Source organism: Solea senegalensis, linkage group LG15, assembly GCF_019176455.1.
Source record: "Solea senegalensis isolate Sse05_10M linkage group LG15, IFAPA_SoseM_1, whole genome shotgun sequence".
NCBI lineage: Eukaryota > Metazoa > Chordata > Actinopteri > Pleuronectiformes > Soleidae > Solea > Solea senegalensis.
In genome coordinates, this window is record NC_058035.1 from 12,141,493 (window position 1) to 12,164,800 (window position 23,308).

The 23,308-nt window shown below is 41.1% G+C and overlaps 1 protein-coding gene across 15 annotated transcripts in view; it reads left to right on the plus strand.

Annotated features, from left to right (window-relative positions):
- Nucleotides 1-10,847: 10,847 nt before the first annotated feature.
- Nucleotides 10,848-23,308, plus strand: part of pax2a (paired box 2a) — a 30,193-nt gene continuing 17,732 nt past the window's right edge. For 4 of the 15 annotated variants that reach the window (XM_044046112.1, XM_044046119.1, XM_044046114.1 and 1 more), the window contains exons 1-6: nucleotides 10,848-11,200; nucleotides 12,526-12,703; nucleotides 13,713-13,910; nucleotides 17,232-17,317; nucleotides 17,451-17,570; nucleotides 18,543-18,587. In XM_044046112.1, the coding sequence (XP_043902047.1) occupies nucleotides 11,158-11,200; nucleotides 12,526-12,703; nucleotides 13,713-13,910; nucleotides 17,232-17,317; nucleotides 17,451-17,570; nucleotides 18,543-18,587 (670 nt within the window). In that variant the 5' untranslated portion in view covers nucleotides 10,848-11,157. The remainder of the gene's footprint in view (nucleotides 11,201-12,525; nucleotides 12,704-13,712; nucleotides 13,911-17,231; nucleotides 17,318-17,450; nucleotides 17,571-18,542; nucleotides 18,588-23,308) is intronic. The other 11 variants (XM_044046115.1, XM_044046122.1, XM_044046118.1 and 8 more) reach the window with 3 other exon arrangements.

Consider the following 23,308-nt stretch of genomic DNA (forward strand, 5'->3'; position numbering starts at 1 on the left):
TTTCTGAGTGGAGTCTCTGCCCTTACATGCATTCAGCTGGGCCTGCTTTACCCACACTATTGATTGCAGGTGATGTTCTGGACTCAGTCCAGCTGACCTCAAAGGGGAAGTTCGATTCATCATTGTCCAAAAGAGGAACCTCTGGAGAGAAGCGGCACACGTGTTAAGCGGTCTGACTTTGTCTGGCTGCTGCATCTGTCAACAAGCGCTCTGGACACGAGCATCTGTGCTGCTTAGCACAAAACAAATCTTATCGTTCAGTCATTTCTGAAGTGAAACCGGACGCCGCCGAGGCAAACGCTCCCGCATCAGCTGCTGTGTGCGTGCGTGCGTGCGTGCGTGTGCATGTCTTGAACGGACACCGCGCACGCTCCTCTAGCACCTCACCTTTTTCCTTCTGCCTGCTAATTAGAAATCTTAATATGCAATCATGTTAACATTGGCTCTAATTTGTGCAGCGTGCATCTTTGTTTCTCACACACCTCACAGCAATTGATGGATATCCAATGAGACGCAGAGTCCCTGCCAAAGGGAGTAGCTCTGCAGCTTGTGACACATCGCTGAGGCTGGTGGGGGTGCACGTAAATTAACATCGGACCTCTTGTAGCTGCTCACTTCTGTAAACAAACATTTTAATATGCAGTAATTAATTAAATCTGCCAAGCTACTCTTCCCCTCCCATAGATCTTCTTTCACTCTGACTTTCCCCCCCGTCTTGTTAAAGAGTTTATTATGTGAGGCGAGCGGTAAATTCACAACTTTTACCAGGAGCATCTCCCTAAAGTCGCCACTTTTTTCACTGTAACCCGGTCGTGTATTATTATAATTGCAGTCTCGTCGCCCCCAAATTGCTCGCCCAGATTTCACACATGGTGTGAAACATGGTGAATAAAAGGAGCAAATATCACTTGACACTTGTGAGGAATGGACCAATAAATAGTACATCGCACCCGTCCTGCCCCCTCTAATAGCTTCTGGGTTCTGGCTGTGAGAGAACAAAAAAAACCTCCTGGGCTGCTTTGACCAAGTGCAATGAATAATGTTTGGTCTGACAGTCACAAATTTGTACTTTTGACACCCAATACACTCTATTTGTTCACCACCAGTGTGTGTGTGTGTCTTACTTTAAGGTCCAACCAGGTGTTTTCATTTGTGTTTTTCCACACGTTTTCACACATTTGCCAGGTTTTTTTTGCCCAATGTTACTGTTTCCTACATAAGATATTAACCCTTAGTGCTCACAGGTGCACCCATGGTTAATTTGCCATGGGAATAATACACAACTCCTTATATGGACATGTGTGTTTACAGGTCACATCTTCATGCTTCAAAAAATGGTTTTTTTCGTCTTCTTGTGTGTTGTTCAGTCAAAGTTATAATTCATTTCATGTCACGTTTTTAGTAGCGATATGAAGTAGCAACAATTGAGCCAAAGTCACAAAAATAGATGTTTTTAGCTCAAGTGTGTTTAAATAGTTGGTGAAAATGAAAATGATTACTGAAAAAAAGGATATAAGACACTCTCTATCTTATAGCCTCTGTACATACTGTGTGTTTAAACATAGTAATGGAAAAAAGCAGCCTGTGTTCTAAGGGTTAACATTCAAGCTGCTGGACTTTGCAACAGCCATGCTAATATTCTAATTCTACAATATTCAAATTGTACGTGAGAGTCAGCTAGTTTATTATATATCTGTGCCAGCTGTCTCCGGATTTAGATTTCTTTTCCAGATAAATAACAGTTTGACAAATCCTTCAAATTATCTACAGTGGGTAGTTTTGCATTTATCAACATGGAAAACAAAAAACAAAACAAAAAAAATTGCCTGAGTTTATGGAAATCCACATCAGAGGGGACTGGATGTGGACTCAAGGGGCATCGCTGCACAGGTAAGCTGCTTTTGGAGGGTTCATGTAAATCCTAAAGTCCAAAAAGTCAATTACTGGGGCATCTCAAGCGTGTGTTACTGAAAGACTCTGATGTTTTATTGAAGAGAGGCTTTAATTCATCAGGCTTCTCAGCTCCCTTTCATGCAGCTCTGAGAGAGGGAGAAGCAAGGCACCTCCTTCAGATGGCCAGTGTCGTATATCACACACACACACACACACACACACACACAGAACACACACTAATGCCCAAAAACAACTCTCAGGTGGTCTGCTTCACTCCACTGACCAGACCATTACCCCTACACACACGTACACACACACACACAACACGTACACACTCACAGACCTCTGTGCAGACCACACAGACTAAACAAGAACATTTTAATTCAGCTGTGCTGCAGCTTCTTTTTGCTCCTTCCGTGCACAGTTATCTACATTTCTAACAAGGCACGGACACATTTTAACTATAGAAAAACAACTTTACTTGACAGACACCTCACAGACTTCTAAAGATGACAAATGCACAATGTATTCCATTTTGTTCCTCTGTTTTACTTTTAATGAAGTATCTTTTTACAAAACATGAACTTTACTTAGAAAAATAAGTGCAATTTCGACAATAATATGCCTCAATTTACCATTTACTCATCACACTGGATCTGTAAAGGCACAAACACTTTAGTCAAAGGTATCTGGAAGTGAAAAATATAGTATTTGGCATTACGATTAGGTTCTGCGCGCCGGATTGGACCCTCTACCGTTACTGTTTCTGGCCCACGGGCCATACATTTGACACTCCTGTGTTAAACTGTTCATGTAAAAGCCCAACTAGGGACAAGAGTTGTAAACTAGCAATAGTTATAAACACTAAAAAATCTAAAATCTGTAAAAACAAAATGTGCAAAAATAACCTAACCCTGTCTCTGGGAGTGAGAACAGAAAAACCTTCCAATCTGACCTGGTTTGGGAAGATTAACTGTATTACAGTGTCATAGAATCACATTACTGTTCATTTTTTGCCATTTATTCCCGCACTGCCATGTGGATAAACAAATAGTCTTCACAGCGGGCCGACACAGTCTCACCACAGCAGAGCGAGTCCACTGTCTCTAATGTGTCCACAGCTGGATTTAAAGCTGGCGTTGCCCAGAGTGAGGCGAGCAGACAGCTTATTTTTCCACCGTGATTAGCCAAACTGTGTTGCTCATATACAAATGGAAATGGGATGTGCATGAGTGTCCCCCCCCCCACCCCCCTCTCTCTCCCCCTCTCTCTCTCTCCCTCTCTCTCTCTCTCTTTCTTCCATCTGTCAAGACAAAAGATTTTAATCTTTAATCCATGAGCACCCATTGAATACTGCATGGGAAGTACAAATTACAGATGTTTTACTGTGTGTGTGTGTGTGTTGTCTCTCTTCCACAACACGTCCTCCTGTCCACTGTCTGTCTCCATGTTCAGGCCCTTCAGCTACAATGTTGACGTTAACACATGAAAAAAGAAAAAAAAAGGCTTTTCTCACACTCGCTCTACACAAGCGTGCACAACAAGGAGAGGGACACACACACACACGCACACACACACACATTATACACCCTCATTCTGTGCCATCATGGTACCATATGACACTGTCATCATTTGGTAATTAAACCCTTGCTGGCTTTAAATATGAAAAGCTGGCAAGAGTTGATGATGATGATACTGGCTGTCGCTCAGCCCAGATTTCCAACAAACCATCCAGACACCAGGCAGGAAGCATATTGTCCCTTTGTTGTCTTAGTTTGGCCAAGCAGTTCTCGTCTGAGGAGGAAGAAAATAATGTGCTGCTGTGAATCCACTGACCACCAATACACTGCAGTAAGAAGAATCATTTTTGTACATTTGCACATCTGATTTTAATTGTGCTCTAGTGAATAATATAATAATACATGATATGTAAGAATGCACTGTGCTGTATGACAATGACACATTGTTTTTTAACCCTTAGAACACAGAGAATTTCGGCTGCTTTTAAAGAATGTGCAACATAGAGTGTGTTATGTGCTTTTTATTTCCAGCACAACCAAATTCACTTTCACCAACTATATGAACACACATATATGTATATATATGTGTATATATATATATGTGTGTATATGAACACACATATATATATATGTGTATATATATATGTGTGTATGTGAACACACACATATATGTATATATATGTGTATATATATATGTGTGTATATATATACAAATATATATATATAAAATCGGATTGAATTCACAGGTCAAAGTTCACTTGGCTCGTTTTCATGAAAGAAAAACACGTCTACATTTGTGACTTCTGCACAATTATCGCGACTTTCTATCACTGCTAAAAACATGGTATACACGGTGAAAACACGGTGACCTATAAACATGCACACACACCCAGGATGTCCATATAAGGAGTTGTCTATTATTCCCACTGCAATTTACACCTGCAGCACAGATTTGTGCCGCATGAGCACCAAGAGTTAAATAAAAATTCCAATTTTGATCCTTATGTCCAGGTTTGCCTCGCTGCATCACATGATGTATATTTGTTTCCAGTCTGTTTTTGATTAATTGGATCATGGATTATGTTTTTTTTCCCTCATCTATTGCGTTTTGTCTATCAAGAGAGTCATAAATAGTAAATAAATAATAAATATTACAGTCTGGTACATATGGAGTTACAGTGGCCTCCTACAGAGGCCGACAGGGAAGTGTTGGTGCTGCTGGTTGTGGGCTGTGAGAGTGGGAAGTGTATTTAATGTTCAGCCCGTGTTCAGACACTGTTTTTTTTTGTAAAGTAGTGGTGGGGTGTGGGGGGCTTAGAGGATAAAGGGTGTAAATGCAGGTGAGAACTTTCTGTGGAGACAGGAAGGAAGAGCAGGTTTGAAGATACACACCTTTAACATTAACCTGACCCTCACACTTAAACACACACACATCCTTTTCACACACACTTCCTTCCAGCCCCCTGGCAATCTTGGACAGAGAAGATACCATTGACCAGTCTAATGGACTATGCCATAAGATCTCTCCCCTCCAACCCCCCCGCCCAACCGCCTCATGACATCGTCCAACCAAAATCACTCCTCTCCCTCAATTCTCTGACTCTCTCCCCCTGCAGACGCCGGTCATAACCCGTAAATGTGCTGTGTGGCTCTGAGGAGAGCTTAGGTTCCATTACTGACAGCCCACACAGCTTTATGGCCATTTAAGCTCCTCGATTTGGGTTCCTCCCATTCCGATGTTCCTGCAGACCCCCAGTGTGTCGCTGCAACACCAACATATAGAGAGGGGAGGGAAAAAAAAAACTGCTTATTAAGATCATTAATGTCAAGATTGCTAAGGCCGACTCGACTCTCACTGTTGTAAATGTAATTTAAACGCGGCAATAAACAATAATAGAACAAAAACAACACACTCGTGTGCCAGTGTCCACCAGTGAATTGGTGTGAATTCACTTTTTGCTGCATAAAAACAGTGCACTACAATTATTTTTTTATATATATATATTTCTACAAAACAAACAACTAGACATATTTCAGTCACAGTGTAGGCACATTTTAAAAATCAATGAAATGGACAATAATGTGCATGTTTTTCCATGAAAACCTGATACACATCACATGCTCCTGGTGTGAAAGTCGGCTACTTATTTAAATTTAGTCAGGAACTCATCTTTTCTGGCTGAGTATCTTAGATATAAAGTGTTCCATAATATCCATTACTGGTCCGTGGTCCAGTGGCAGTGTTATTGCCATTTCTGAACTTCAAGCACTGTAAAGAGTCTTATAATACAAAATGTTTGTTAAATAGCCGATAGAGAAGCTATAATCTTTTAATGTTGAATTTTATGGCTTTACCACGCTCTGTCGTTCTTGTGAATATTGTAATATTGCATTTTTACTGGTTATTCATCTGTTAATGTTCCAGTTACTAACTTTTATACTCCCCCTTATACTTTTTTTTTTTGTATTCCCTCACACTGTTAAACACACACAGAGAAAAAGTTTCCTTTGTAAAGTTTATGTATATACTTGAGTGGAGTGAAGAGCAGAGCAGTTTGATGACTGTTTTAAAGCCCAGGTGTTGAAATGATGATTGATAAGAAGGAGGATGTACAGTATAGAGGGTAATGTGTAATGTATTGAGCAATAAAAGTGAAGGGTCTCAAAAAATAAAAGGAGACAGCAACGTTTTATGGAATTAAATTAAGACTCAATAAGTCAGTCTTTCTGTGTGTGTGTGTGTGTGTGTTGTACAGAGAGAGATTTTGTGTTGTAGTAAATCTGTATAAACTTGTTTTTACTACACAACAACATTAAATTAAATAAATTAAACAACACTAAAACAAGTTTTAAAAGCATCAGAGCTGGTGTTCATGGGGAGGGAGGGGCCATTTCTTGTTAGCTCATTCTATATTGTCATAATAATGATATAAATGCTTTATTTCACTGTTTATTTTGTCATTATTTAACTCAAAAGACAACACACACACACATACACGAAGGTCCAGTCATTTTAACACATCACACACAAGTTGTTGTTGTTTTAATTCTGCACTTTCTACTTGTTTTATTTTATTTCTTTATTTTTATTTTATTTTTATCTAAATTCTAGTCCACTGGAGCAGTGTTGCTACTTCGTTTTTTGTTTGTTTTTTTGTCGCCGTCGTCGCCTAAACCGTTTAGTTTTGGTTGATCGGTCAAAGATTCTGTCAACCAGCGGGGAGAGGCGCGACGCCGCAGCCGGGGAGGGAGCGCAGGAGGCCGGACAGATCTGCTGGGCTGCGTCGGGGAGACGCACCATTAGACAAGGGGAGAGAGAGAAGCATGGCTCACAGCGCCTGGTCGATCAGGTAAGAGTTTCTCCCTCTGCTTCTGCCTCACACTCCTGTGTCTGTGTTTGTTTGCAGGTGACTTGGTCTTTCTGTGTGGAACTAAACTGTGTGGAAGCTGCACTTTTATTTTATTTTATTATCATTAGTATTATTATTTTTATTTTATTTTTTACATCAAACAAAACCGTTTTCAGCAATTTCACTATTTAAACTGTTTGTTTTCCCCCTTCACTGCAACTATAATAATACTAATATTTTTTATTATCATTATTGTTATTATTACAGGCCTATATGCTCGTGGCTGTAATTGAAAACATAGATCACACACTAATCCACCTCTCAATTTTGGGGCGTGGACGCGCAGATCAATGGAAAAACAGTTGTAATGATCTAATTAATTATGGCAAAATTAAAAGCAAGTACAAAATCAATCTGTGCTGGTGTCGAGGATATGGAGTCAAATTGATATCCATCTGCTGCCGTCCTAAAGCACATGAATAAGCAATCTAAGGGCTGCAGCTGATGATATCCTGCAGTTTGGCATCGCCTGTCTGTCCATATGGCTCCGGGTGTCAGGAGACACCGACACAATCATTGTGGGACATTACGAGTGTGACTCCCGGTATGATGATGGTGTTTTTTCACTAATATAGGAGAGGGCAATATAGAAGCGAAGAATCATGTGACGTCTGACGTGCAGGGGAGAAAAAAACACCATCAAAAATATGGAATTGAATGTAATAATTCAGAGTTCATTTGAATTAGGAGCTGCATAAGTAGATTTATCTGTGTTTACTATAGGGCACATTATTATTTATTTATTTATTTATTTGGTTGGCTTAGCCATCTTTTTGAAATATGTGTATATATAATATATATAGACCTATATATATATATGTACACACATTATCTGTGTATGTATACATATCTATCTATCTATCTATATATAGGTATATATATATGTGTGTATATATATGTATATATATATATATATATATATATATATATATATATATATATATATATATATATATACATATATATATATATATATATATATATATATGTATAGGCCAATTAAAATATTTTAAGGCTATTTTAATGCTGAATTTTGTTGAAAGGGCTCAGACATTCAAGGCTTACATATAAGGCAGATTTAACACAAAAAAAATCCCAGAAATATTGATTATTGAACAGAGAAGAGACCAAAAAAAAGGTTTTGTCCCCGATGGAAATTCATCATCCTACCCTTCCTGTCTGTGTGTCTGTCCACTTCAGTGCTCTTATTATATCACAACCCATTCGCACATAACAATGAATTATTATTATTATTATAACATATTATTGTTATTATGTTTTTCATATCTTTTGTTTCAATTATGAAAGTCAACTCTTGTTAGTGTGAGTGCAGGCAGAAAAACATTGCGAACATAATCGCTGTAAGTCTTTGAGGGAACGATTTGTTTTTCTTTTTTTTTGTATAGCTGAAGTGAGGACTAACAGTTTGTTAATGATCACGCGCTTTGTTTTTTGACTTTTGTTTGCGCTGTGACACAGCGACGCTCGTGGAGCAGGATCCACGCAGAGGTACGGAGGGTGCAAATCGGGCTGTTGAGGGGGAAACACGGCAGCAGCTTTAGGGCAAAAGTGCACTGACGTGTGAAATTACAGCCCATGGTGCTACATATTGTACCAGAAGCTCCCATCCTTCCCCAAAAAAGGCAGAAACAAAAAAGGAAGAAAGAAGAAGAATCGTCCTCAAACTTGTCCAGAGGGCAAATGAACAGAAAAACTCTCCTTTATTGTTATTATTGTTATTATTATTAGTAGTAGAATAATCATTAATATTATTATTCAGGTTAAATCCCTGAATCGAAATTGCAGTTTTATATTTTTTTTTCTTTCTTTTCTCCACTTAAACACTGAGATGATGTAGTGATGTGCACGTGTTTACTTTATTTTCTAATAGAAATTATTTTAACTTCATCAGTCACTTTTGGACTTGCACAAGTTTTTGCCACTTTAAGTCAGCACTATTTTTTATATAAATAAAAAGAAAAAACTGAATCTTCCGGATTGAGCTCCACACCGGAAGTGGGTAACTGTCAAAACCTACAGTAGGTTTGACCTCACCAAACAACCTGAGCCCGCCGCCGCCGCTGCTGCTGCTGCTGCTGCTGCTGCCGCCTGTGAGCCTGTGAACAGCAGCACTGCACATGTAAGCGGTGTGTGTGTGTAAGCTACTGTGTGAGCGCCATCTACAGAGCGATGCTGCACACAGGCGGTGAGTGAGTGAGTGGATGATGATGATGATGATGATAGTGCAGGATTATGAGGAGGAGGATGGTCTGCACTGGGCTGGCCCCTCTCTGCTCCCTAACCATGACTGTCATTAACTAAAACATAGATTATTATATATATATATTACGTATATATATATATATATATATGTATATATATATATATGTATATGTATATATATATATCTATATATATATAGATATATATATATACATATACATATACATATACATATGTATATGTATATATATATATATATGTATATGTATATATATATCTATATATATATAGATATATATATATATATAGATATATATGCATATATGTATGTATAAATTAACATTCAAGACGTGCAAATGCTTTATTTATTTATTTATTTATCGTTTTTAATTTCTGAATATAACACCAAGAAGCTGCAGCAGTGAGAATCATGGAGCTGTGATGTGTTAAATGGCAGCAGCACATTTTCCAAAATAAAAGGGCACTTGATTTATTTATTTATATTTTTATTTATTTTTTTACCCTGTCGTATTTCTTTCATTAACAATAAAAAAACTTTTTTAAAGAGAGAAGAAACTTGATTCTCTAGATACAACCACAGACATACAATGAAACCTGAATAGCTCGCAGAGATAATCCAATACAAATATTGTACCAATACAAATGTGGTACAGTGGATTTTGAACCATTTTGAATGAGGAGTTCACACAACAATCTGGGTTACTGTGTCGCCTCCAAAAGAATGAAAAAAAGTTCATTATTGTTACTTTTTAACTTGTTTAGATTGTTTTGAAACTAGGGCTATGTGTAATAATTCAAAAATAATGTATATAGCAATATCATTTTCTTAAATATCAATATAAATAGTTCAATATCTCATTTGTATGCAGTGTGCAAACACTTCCCGTCTTTATCATTTTTAGTCAAGTAAAGAAGTTTAAAATCAAGTTTAATTCACTGTTTTTGGACATTTATTGTGATGTTGTATGTAATCCTGTTTTTTTATGTTATTTATCCCAGCTGGTGCTGCAGCCTCTGCTCATGAGTGCTGCTGAAAACAAACCTGAGCGTCTAACATCATCGCTTTGAACAACACACTCGAGCAGCTGACACTTCTTTACCTCTACCCCCTGCATTCCTTTAATTTCCCTGATTCTTCACCCCAAAGTCTCATCATTTCCCGTTCCGTCTCCCTCCTCCCTCCTCCCTCCTGGCTGTCGGATGCAGGGACCTCCTCATTTGAGCTGCAGCTTCTTCTTCTTCTTTTTTTTTTTTTTTTTAAACGTAGGCGAATCACAAAGTGTTGGAATCTATTGCCTTTGTCTGACAAGTCATCCATCTCTATGCGAGAGGATCTGTGGGATGAAGGTAGAGGAGGAGGAGGAGGAGGAGGGAGGGAGGGAGGATGAGGAGGAGGTGGTGGTGGTGGGGGGGTTGATGTGTGGGACTGCAGCTTTTAGAAACAGACACACAAGGAGAGGGGTTTCATTCTCAGCCCAAAGCTTCGCTCAGGCACAGCCCATTCCGGAGGAGAGGGGACGCACTGCTCCGCGCTCCGCCGTGTCCATGTTGTTGTCATCTCCGCCCCGCGTCTGACTCAAAGCACCTCCGCGGTTCCTCCACAGAAGAGGAGAGAAGAAGGATTTTTTTCTGTTTGTTTTGGTTCGGCCTGCAGTTTCCACGCACACACGGACCCGTGAGGACTTGAGCTGCTGCTGCTGCTGCTGCTGCTGCTTTTTCTTCTCCTTCTTCTTCATAATCACCATGTCCTTTAAACACAAACTGTGACCCGTTTCCAACGTTGCCGCGAATGGTGCGCTCTCGTATGCATGCACACGCATGGGTCACGCTCCGCACCTGACAGTCTTACATCCGCACACTTCTGAGTCCACACTTGAGAACAGGAGGGAAACTTAGACATCGCACCTGCAAAGAAGTTCTTCCGCGCTGCTGCTGCTGCTGCTGCTGCTGCTGCGGACTCTCCGCACCAGGACTTGTTTTACTCCAGAATCTAAATCCTTGTTTTCGTTTTTTTTTTTACTCCTATAAAGCTGCACCACAAAGGCGAAACGGCGACCTCAGTCGATTACCTTTCTTTCCTTTGCTATCCCATGGATATTCACTGCAAAGCAGACCCCTTCTCGGCGATGCACCGTGAGTATAATGGACGAGTTTATAGACTGAGAAAAAAAGGAAAAATAAATGAAAGAAAATAAATAAATATGTCCAGGACTTCTCCTCTGGCGAAAAATAAATACAAGAAATTATAATTATGTAAGTTACAGTTAAAAATGTCAAAACTTTTGTCTAAAATCGAATATCTTTCTTTTTAGATCCATTAAATGTTGGAAATTAGCTCCTTTTTAATTATTTTTCTCTTTGAAAACTCAACGACACAACTTTGTATCAACTCGTTTGAACGGTAGCTTTTTTATTTTCTGACAATGATAATTAAAAAAAAACAGCACAGCAAAAAAATAGTTTTGCTGAACACTTTTATGTCATTTTTTTTACATTAACAGAAATGAAACATCTGCTTTAAGCTGATCTGCTTCAAACAGAAGCTCCCCCATTTAAATACAAAGCGTTTATTAGCTGCGAAATGACAGAGAGAAGAGAGCACGTTTGTGTGTAAATGGATGTCATCGTGTCCCCTTTTTTCTTTTCTTTTTTTTGAACCCATCTCTCACTTTAACTTCAGGTGTTTAAGAATAAAAAATGCAAAGTAATTGTGGAGGAGGGAAAAACAAAGCGAGTGTTTGTTTGTTTTGTTTTGTTTTTGTTTATTTCTCCTCCATATGATATGTAAAGAAGAGCCGGCGCTGTGCGTAAATTATTTATCCCCTCCTCATTCGCACCATCCGCGTTTGTAATATGAGTTATCAAAGCTCATTTGAATTATTTACAGCAATTGTGCGAGGAAAATTAAACAGGTTGAAACACAATATCCCGCGACATGTGTTCAGCTGCGAGGGGGGAAAGAGATGCTCCTGGTAAATGTTGTCCAAATAATTCACAGTGTACAGAGTAAGAGATGTTTTAGTGTTGCTTTTTCCCCCCTATAGATGCATGAAAATGTATATTTTTATTAAATTATTGTGAGGGAAAATAGTCATTCATCTTTTATTTTTATCATTTTTTAAATTGCTATTGGGGGTGTTATTTTTATTAATGTATATATGAATATAAAAACTGAAATGACTGTGTTTACTGTTTAATGTAACGTTATCATTATGATGTGCTATTAAAATTTAAAAAATTAAAAATTGAAATTTAACATATTACTAGTCATGTTTAGCTATTTTCCACTGAGTTGTAAGTGTGTGTGTCAGTGGTGATGTGATTTAATATTTATATAACATTCATACATATACATAAATATACAGACTGCGGTATATTCTCTCGTGACAGAAAAGCCCCGCGTGTCTCTTTTGCTGCTGCAGGTGTGTAATGTTATGCTCCCCCTTGTGCTGCTGTTGTGTCCCACGCAGGGCACGGCGGTGTGAACCAGCTCGGCGGGGTGTTCGTCAACGGCAGACCGCTCCCGGACGTGGTTCGGCAGCGGATCGTGGAGCTGGCGCACCAGGGCGTCCGGCCCTGCGACATCTCCAGACAGCTACGGGTCAGTCACGGCTGTGTCAGCAAAATCCTCGGCAGGTAAAAGGGGGGATCCACCACCGACAGCAGCGCGCGCTCTGTGTGTCAAACATCAATCTTCTCTAGATTCTCCTGCACTGTATAATAATAATAATGCGCACCCAGCTCTATTTCAGCCTCAGTCATCGGTTATGTAGGCAGGTCATTTTTATTTTCTGCTTTCTATCTTTCTTTTCTTTTTTTTTGTTCCTTGAACACAGCAGTTCTGCGTCAGAGATTTATTTATTTTTTACTATTTCTATATTTCTATCCATCACCTCCAGCCTCACAGGACAGAAAAAAACCCACACCATAATAACCACGAGAGGAGTTAAAAAAATTATAATGTAAATCACTGTATTATAAGTAGAACACCTGAAATGATAATCCATCAGATTAAACAGCATAAACACAGGCTTTAAATTGCTATATATATGCATACATATTTTTAACTCCAGAGCACAAATGCTGTGAGATAATATTTTGAAATTATATTTTTTTCAGCTATCAGAAGGCATTTCAGAGGTATTTTTCATTTCACACACACTGAATGTTTGTCACCAACATTTTTGCCAGAAAGGTCATGGTGGCATGTCGTGCATGCTACTGTACAAGCTCATGGAGAGTGGAAATTGAAGTCTAAAAACTCTATATGTACCTCACAGCAAACCTGTCCTTTGTTCTGTCCGTCTCACCGCTTATTATTATTATTATTATTATTATTATTCTTGTTATATTGTGTGATTTCAATTACACGGCCCCTTTTTTGTTGGAAAATCACCCTCCACCTGACACACGATTTGATTTGGCCCCTAAAATCTGCAGATAATAGATTAAAGACACATTTCGAGGTGTTTTTGTGTATTTTTTTATATTCACTCGCAGAGGGTCGGCGGAGATTTGTTTCCACACAAACGCTTTTTTTTTTAAAGCCACCTTTCCCCCCCTCATCATTTCCCACGACTGACTCATGTGGACTGTTGAATAAAGGCTGGATCCATTCAAGAACACGCACTCTGTCCCCATGCAGGTACTATGAAACCGGCAGTATTAAACCCGGAGTCATTGGTGGCTCCAAACCAAAGGTTGCAACTCCGAAGGTTGTGGACAAAATAGCCGAATACAAGCGCCAGAATCCAACCATGTTCGCGTGGGAGATTAGGGACCGACTACTGGCTGAGGGCGTCTGCGACAACGACACCGTCCCCAGCGTCTCATCCATCAACAGGTAGGTTAAAATCTCGTTTTAACTACACGCTGTTGTCTTTAAAAGCATGCCGAAGTGTTCCAACACTGAGCAAAATCCTTCTGAAATAGTCGTTTTCTTATCTTTTTTTGAAAAAACGTGTGGTCGTTTGTGACAGATGTTTAATTGAGCTAAATTAAAATGAGAAATCGGACGAGAGACTTTTCTAACCCGCGTAAAGGCGATAAATTAGCTTTAAAATAGACACATAGCTATTTTATTTTCACATACGAGGCTGAACCATAGTCGTTTCCAGTCCAGCCATGTAACCGGGGTGGTCTCACAAGTGAAATCCAATCCCCTGTGCGGCCCTCCACGACACTGCCAGCGCGGGGGCTGGCTGCATGCATGGGGCTGCACGGGGCCACGGAGAATCACATCTGTCTCGATAAAAACCGATCGATACCGCGTAACCAGATCCAGAGGCGGAGGGAAATACCCAACCAAGTCGCTCAATACGCGGACCACACTGCGACAGAGGCGGCAGCAGCAGCAGCAGCAGCAGCCTCTTTATTACCACACATTTGCTCGGTTTCCCTGCGCCAAGCGCGCATGTGGCGCCACAGCACATCTCAATTTTCAATTATTCTGAGTTAAATATCACATTATTATCATGATCACTATTATTATTGTAGAATCCATCTAGAAAAATACAGTCTATGTAAAAAGAATACGTGTTCCACTGCTACAGCAGCAGACACCCTATACCTTCACCTTTCCACATGCAGCGGGGACAGCAGTGGACAAAGTGTCTTTTAGACAGAGGACGCCTGTGAAAAGCCCCAGTGCACGTGTGCAAAGTGAAAAAAGAAAAAAAAAGAAAAAGCCCCATGGAGGCTGGGAGTGATGAACTTTGGTTAGGAGGCACTGTTCCAGAGAGCTGGTCATCGGCATTACATTTTAATGAGCTGAAGAGAGTCTCATAACACCATCCAGCCTAAATGAAAGAGATGGATGAATCTTTATTAAAAAAAAAAGAAAAGAAAAGAGACAGAATTATCAGAATATGTGGTCGTTACATGTATGGTTTCAACAGGTTCTTGGTGTCACGTTTTTAACCTGTTGTCCTCAGACGCAGAGTAAATCTTATTCACAGATATTGATGTTGTTGTTTTTTTCGATGCATTCATGTAAAAGAAAAACAGCATTTCAGACAATCTTCTGGGTTTAAACTGTCTGATGGGAGAAGTTGGGTCCTTTGAAAGTATTTTCACGTGCACATTAATAATTAATATGACAACTTGTGGCATTGTGCACATCTGCACTTTTCTCCTTAAATCACGCGACAGACCGTCATTTTCACTCTTAAATGTGATTATTAGCTGGTGTTTTCTTCTTCGCTTTGTTCGTTTTACAAAATAAACCACTCAAGTGAAAGTTTTCACACAATAGGCCTCTTATAATATTGTTTTGTGTCAAATAGAGAGATATGGAGGAGGGAATAAAGTGAGGAAGGGAAGAGAAAGGAGGGAGAGGAGAGGAGAGGAGGCAGTGCACTGGTGGTCTCTGTGGTTACAAGGGCTGACCCCTGTGCTGTAGACTAAAGAGGATGCCCCGGCTTTAAACACATTTTCCCTGCATGAATTATTAAAGATTACACAGATACTGGGTTGCACTTTTGTTTTGTTGCCGTAGAGAGAGGAGTTTCCACTGGCTGCACCGCGGCGCCCAGTGGACGGAGGCGTCCACCCATGAGGTCCTAAGTGGCTTTCAATCATATTGATCCCGATTTTAATATTTCTTTGGGGATTTTTTTTTTTCCTCTTTACAACAGCCAAACGCCCAAAGTCGTTAATTCAGCCATCCAAATTGCTTATTCAATATCAACAACATGGACTTGAAACAAAGTCCTTGAATTTATGAGGCTCCCTCGAGTCATGAGGTCAGATAACTGTTGTGGTGAGATGTTAGAAATTCAAATAAAATATTGATGTGTGTTTTCTGGAGGAGGCTGCTGCTTGCCTTTGTTACTCTGCCTGAAGGAGAGAGTATAGAGGACGCCTGAGATACTGAGGGGAATGAAAACAGTCTGATGTACTTTTTTTTTTTCTTGCCCCTGAGGATGTTAACCCTGTAGCTGCCTGATTCTGTAACGATGCTGCGTCTGAATGTCAATGTAGCCTCATCTGCACGCTGCAAAAGTCTGTTTTTTCTGTCTCACACCTCTGGAGTGAGAGGTTTGTAGGAAGTGCACAGCAACGCTGCACGATCTCACATTTGTCTGTCAGTCAAAAGATTATCACGGTGTAATGCGATCATGTCCCATAAGAAGCAAAGCTGAGATTGTGTAATCCCACTGTAACACTTCACTTCACCAACAAAATCAGCTTTTATTTTTGCCACCTTTAAACATCATCTAATGCTTATTTTTTTAAATCATTTCCCAAGAGCACACACAACAGATTTAACAGGGTATGGATGTGGCGGTGCTTTCAATAAGACACTATTGCTTTCCTGTCATGTGAAATTTATAGATCATTATTTGCATGTGCTCGTCCTCGCTGCCTTTCGTCATCAACTTTTCCATCTAATCGGCCCCTTCTGTTTGTCAGCGAGCCTGGAGGATCTCTGTGTGCTACACTGAGCAGCAGAAAGAACAGACACCAGAGAGGTGACACACAAATACAGAGAGGAATACTAAAAAAATGAGCCGGAGAGGAGTAGCCAAAGACGGAGAGAGAGAAAAAGAGCGGTGAAGAGTGAGAGAGACAGAGATTGTAAAGTACATTAAAACAGACAGCACACTGGACACTGGAGGAGAAATAAGAACAGAGGATGGCTACGGGAGTGAAAGATCAGGTGTGAGAGATGGAGAGGGAAGGAGAGAATGAGGAGAGTGGGGAGCCGGAGAGGGAGATTATTAGAGTTGGCCAGGTAGAGCCAGTGAAGCCGATCATTGAGGTGAATTGATGTGATTTCATGCTTTGTTTGCAAGATCATTCAGACCAAAGTGCAATGAAGACTTTCCCGCCACATCACATCTTACTGGTACGGGGACTTTATCATATTTCTAACCCCAGAATCCAACTAGATTGAATCCACAATCTCTGGGGGCAGCGACTATTCAGCCTCACACAGGAGCACAGAGATTGCCCCTAAGGCCCTGAGATTGGCTGCTAGTGACGGGGGCCAGAATATGAGGATACAAGTGCCCCCCCAAACGACAGAGCGTTTGTACATGCACAGGCGTAAGTGGACGCGATGTGCCGCATTTAAGTGTCCCGGGGGCGACTGTGGTGGTGTGAAATCTCCATGCTCTGGAAGCCGAATTGATTGATCCGTGTCTGTTGTTCACTTTGCCAGGATTATCCGCACCAAAGTCCAGCAGCAGTTCCACCCGTCCCCAGACGGATCTGTCACGCCGCTCTCCACGCCGGGCCACACCATAGGTGAGCGTGAATGAGGCTGCACACAGCTCACAGCACAGTTACAACTTTGTCGACACCCGGCCGACGCACAATCACCTGAATAAAGACACAAATAACTCACACACACACACATTAACTCCGCTTTCTCCATCAGTGCCCAGCACAGCCTCCCCCCCTGTGACCAGCGCCTCCAACAATCCCGTAGGATCCTACTCCATCAACGGCATTCTGGGTATCCCCCGCTCCAACGGCGAGAAGAGGAAACGAGACGATGGTAAGAGAGAGGAAAGACGAGATCCCTTTTGTTTTCCATCCTTTTAATTCCCTCCATCACTCGCCTCCTACTTTTTTTGTTTGTTTGTTTGTTTTTTTCTCGGTGTGCGTGTGTGAAGAAGATGGCATTTATGACAGCGCTGCAGCCAAGTGTGTTTCTGTGTGCTGTCTCCAGTGACTTGTTATGTTGTATATCAGCGCAGGGCAAGTGTTGTGATTCAATCAGCTTTTATTTTTCTTTTCTTTTTCTTTTTTGATGCCCCCCCATTTTTACCATACGCCTACAGAGCTGCATCTCAATTTCAGAGCATGCCTGGGCGTACTGTAGATATCCTATATAGCTGTCATACAACTCTAATCCCCCCCTGGCAAAGCATTATTGCTGCTCTTCCTTTTATTTTTATATCATAGCAAAAGGCAGCAAAAAAAGAAAGCTCTTTTTTTCTGCCTTGAAACCTACCAGTCATCTAATCTTCCACAGTCTATAGATACATCAATTCATTTTTTTTTTTGACTAAACTGTATTTTTATTGTGAGGAGCTGAGCAACACTTAACTCAATAATATTGTATTTTTTCCTTTTTTCTTCTATTTTTTGAATGACTTCATAGACGCCATCAGGAGACTGGCAAGAAAATAGATACACTCAAAGATTAAGTGGAAGCTTAACCGGTCCAAGCCAGAATTTCTCATTCCTAGGCAAGGCAAGAGTGGACACACACTGCCTGAGGGCTAATAGATTATCGGTTGTGCAAACAATTGGCTTTTTTAATGCCTATGAATTAACATGTCCCTAGTGGAGGCCTGAACAGGTGTAGGAACAGACCGGTGCAGGCAGGGAGGGGGCTGCGCATGTGCCTGTGTGTGTTTGTGTGTGTGTGTGTGTGCGCTGATGGGATGATATGGTTGAAATTATCTCAAAGAGCACTCATCAAAACAGGCCACTTCCTTCTTTTATGTTTCTGTCTCTTTAGTTCACTGGAGTGGCAACCACTTGGATGGGAGGAAAATAGGACATTGTAAGTTGAAGTTAGACAAACCTTGTCTTCTGCTTCTGCTCAATCAGATCACAAAACTTTTCCCTCTCAATTCTGTCTTCCTTGTTTTTCGCTCTTCTGTGTCTGGGGTGTAAGCTGTGGAAAGTCTTTTCCAAACAATGGCATGTACAGTGTCTTTTTACTTTGCATTATTATCAGGGAGATTCAAAGTCAATGGATTTTCAACATGCGGTTACGTGTACATACATTTCTAAATGATTTTAAAGATGATATTTGGTTGAAATGTTGCCTGAAACCCACTGCAGTGCATTTAATGTCAGTATTATTGTTACCTGGGGGGGAAAAAAGAGGATAGTATAAGTATAATTGTAGTTGCAGGCTGATCTGCTCAGTCCATCTGAGCTAAATGAGAGAAACGTACCTGCTAAAACTTGACAAGTAAACACATGAAAAACAAGGGGAGACCTGGACTTTGTTGCATGTCTCAGATGTTTTAACCCCTCACATATCTGTTCCTGCATTCTTGTTCATTTCTTTGTGCCCCTGGTGTTGCATTGGTGGGGCTTGTGTGTGTGTGTTCCCAGTGTGGCTAAAGTCGTCGTTTGCCCTTTGAAGGTAGAAAAAGGTCCCCATTACTGGAGGGCTGTAGAGATAATGTAGTGTGACACGCGTTATGTACACCAGGTCCCCCGTAAGACGAGCTTCAGGGACATAGGTGCCATAAGAGCCATTAATCTGTCCTTGTCATGTGTTATTGCAAATTAAAAGTTGCATGTTATACCGGGGCGGCTTTGAGTGAAGATGGGAGGAGGAAAAAAGAGAGAGAGGAGGGTTTATGAGGTGAGGAAGGATGAAGGATGAAGACGAAGGTTCTGGCAGCCTGAGTGAGAATAGAGCAAGGATTAGTTTTTAGGATTTGTGCATGTACAGTACACACACATGTGTATATATGTATATATATATATATATATATATATATATATATGTATATATATATATATATACATATACACCTCCATAAGCATGGAAATGTGTGTGTTACATGTGTCTGTTAGTAACTCCGTGGCTTTGGATGCACCTCACACAGTGAACATAGTGACATTTAAAAGAATTTGCAATTCTGCAGAGAAAAGCTATTAATTCACAAATTAACATCTCACCCCCCCACCTCCCCTCCCTCTATCTGGGATGTGCAAGCCATCGAAAAGACAAAAGAAATAGCCTTAAGGGGGGAAAAGAGAGAGTCTCAGCCCTATCTGTGGAGAGATTGGTTTGCATGTCTGCAAGCAGCGATACCAATTATGCCAGAGCTGGGAGAATGCGTCTCAATGTGCCCCCTCCTTTGCCCCGCCCCCCCCTACACACCTCCTCCTCCTCCACTTCCCACCACTACCATCACCACCGCTGCTGCCGCCGCCACCCCGAATCTATCCATGGCCAGATTTATTTGTGTATCTCATTACGGGAAATGGGATGTTGTTCCTGCCAAATGCATTAATAGTGAAGTGGGAAAATTAGCCTGTTGTACAGAATGCATCTAACTCAGTCGTTCAAACCTATGGTGGAAGTGGAAGCCAAGAAAAGACAGACAGAGAGACAGACAGAGAGAGAGAGACAGAGAGAGAGAGAGAACCGGGCGACAAGTTTGTCTGCTCTCTCTCTCTTTGCAGGCCAATGTGTAAGAAGTAGTGGCATCTACTGGTGGGACTGCTGACTGCAACAACTGAGAATTACAAATCAATGCACAAGTGCAATAGTTTTCAGGGAGTTTTCAAACGAAGATGTGCTTTTAATGCAGTGTTCAGTTTCCTCCTCGATTGCTAAGAATGAGGGCTTTGAGTGACTGAATCAATAGATGCTGATGTTTTGAAGTTTTGTTGTTGTTTGCGTCAAGTTAATGTGGGCGGAGCCTTTCTTCTTAACTGGTTTGTTCTTTCCCAGCTGCCGTAGAAACAAGGCAGTGCAAGCTCGTGACCCCCATGAAGCAAGGTCCTTGCCTAAACAAACTGTTTTTATTTTATAGTGGTTATACACATATACTTATTGGCAATATATCCAATATGTTCCTTTATCTATAAGGCACTGCTGGGATTTGAACCCCCCAGGATCCTCCTGTTTACAAGACAAATGCTTTGACCACCTGAGCCTCTTCTTCCTTCCTCCTACCTGAGCTCCTAAATGTTACACACTGTTTTTAATTCAGTTTCCCGCAGTAGTTTTAACATCATACAGTGACAACTCACTTCTGACCTTGCTGCTGTGTGCAGTCAGGTTGATGTGACCTAAGTGTATGTTTCCCTCATCACCAGCTTACCACATCACACACGGAGCCCAGTGGAGCTCTAGGGAGGACAGGCGTTCGGGAGCCACAGTGATAAATTAGACGGAGAAAGCAAAGGTCATAACTTGTGATTGTAGCGTGGGTGTGGGATGAGTGTAGAAGGAGTTCATGAGTGTGTGAGCGCGCAGAGAGAAAGAAAAAATATGGCCCTGTCAGGTTATTCATTCATGACATAAAAGAACGATTGTAGCGCGGGAGTCACATCAACCTCGTTCAACAGCTGGAGGAAAAGATGAATACAGTCGCCGTGGTGATTTGTTCAAATTTGATATTTGGTCCCTTTTGGAGATTGTCCCGAGTGTGCGTCTCATACACATATGACCCGTTTTGTGAAGTTTAAATCAGTTAGTGTAGGGATTTGAACCTGGGCCGACACTGGTTGGCTAGTCAAGCCAGTCCATGACAATGAGTCAATAGAGGATCGCTTTAGAAAATAAATGCATCCAGAGCGAGACAGAAATAAATGGAATCATGAGCACCATGATGGCCTTGATGGGCTGTGTGTGCTGGAGAAAAGCTCAGGTTTGAGAGGGGCCACGGAGCGGAACATAGAGACAAGAAGCTGTTAGGGCCCCGGCAGTGGAGGAGGAGGACACACAAGGGTCCGCATTACACCCACCCCCCCTCGCCACCACCACCACTATATCTCTGTCATTCTCTCTCCTCAACATTTCATTTCTACCGTTCTCCTCTCCAAGTCTCTTTGTATTTAGCAACATGGCTGCATGAGTTTAGACCACATAGATAATATAATATAAGGATAATAATATAAGGAGAAAGAAGTCAGTTGATGTCGAGGGAGAGAAAAATCAGTGATGGGCACCAATGTCGAGAATTAATAGAGCAATGCATTACTCAGCTTGAGGAAAGACGGCGTTTCCACAAATACTCAGCACACAGGGTGGCAACATTAAGTTAAGAGGAGGGAGAGAGAGAGTAATCTGAAATATGATATACTTTTTTCTTTTTGGAACAATTTGATTGTTTTTAGTGCAGAACATTATGTATTATGTTGTTTTTGGTGCATCAGTTTGCTTTATCTTGAAAGAGTAAGATTAAGTGGCTATACTGTCATTTTCCCTGTGTTTTAAAATCATGTGCAAATACGACTTGTATCAGGAGTTTTTGCTCAAGGACACATTGACATGAATAGCCAGGGAAATGTAACCGTTCAGTTGGAGGCCTACACTCACAGTGAGTGGACCAGGAGCTCCAGCCACCACTCATGATCTGTATCCACACAGTTGTATAAAATTATTTCATATAGTCATTATAAACCTCAGGCATTTTCCTGGGATATGAGAATTTCAATCAAGTATAATAACAAGTGTTTTAAAGCACTATTAATGCAGCTCCAGTGCCAGCCGTGAGTGCAAATATCAAATAAGCATCACTATCCCCGCTGACAGTCAGTACACTGGTTGGCGGTGCTAAATCGAATTAATAAAGCTCTTAAACACGCCACAACATAACAGGATCTTAACAGCCATGGCAGTGTAGCTGTCTCTCTCTCTCTCTCTCCCCCTCCTCTCTCTCTCCTCTCTCTCTCTCTCTCTCTCCCCACCACCCCACCCACCTCTCTCCTTTCCGCTTCACAGGTTTCATAAATATAGCTTACAGGGAAGGAGTTTTCACCCTCTGGGTGTACCAGTTTGTTTGTGCTTTTCTTTTTCCAAACTCAACTGCATTTTTTTTTTTTAAACAGCAAACAAATGATCCGCAATTTGCGATAGCATCATTTCACCAATCAGCAGAGGACGAATAAGTAAACAGTGGAGCCGCAGCCTCTGATCTTGGAAACCCCGTGTCATTGATTTACAGAGCGAGCCAAGCTCGTGTGTAGGAATTCATTTGCCTTTCAAACAAGCCCCAACACCCCACCCCACCACCACCACCACCTCCCGCTCTCCCTCTGAGTTATCTTATCACAGGAACAGGGGGAGATGAAAGAAGGACATAAAAAGTGCCACCTTGCCAACACACGACGTTAACATTCGCCTTAGAGACAAAGTGAGACAGCTTTTGATATCGTTGTAGAGCTTCTACAACGAGTGGCTGTTTGAGTTTGACGCTGTCTGTTTTTAGCCGGACGTGTCACGATGAAAATGCACAAGTTTGGGGATCGACCGTTGTGAAGCGCACTGCTCTTCAAAGAGAGCGTGTTTGGCACTGAGTCCTGTGCTTTGTGGTTGGCATGTGTAAACGTCACTGTTGGTTGTTTTTATCTCGGGGTTTGTCTGCTCACACTTAGGCGTTAAAACAAAGAGATGCTGTGAGAGCTGGTGCTGTGGGTTTGATAAGAGGATACCTGCTGTGACACCCGAAGGGGTTGAAGAAACAGTGAGAAAATGGAGAGAAAAAGAAAGAAAAGAAACCAGTCAATGAGACACACACACACACA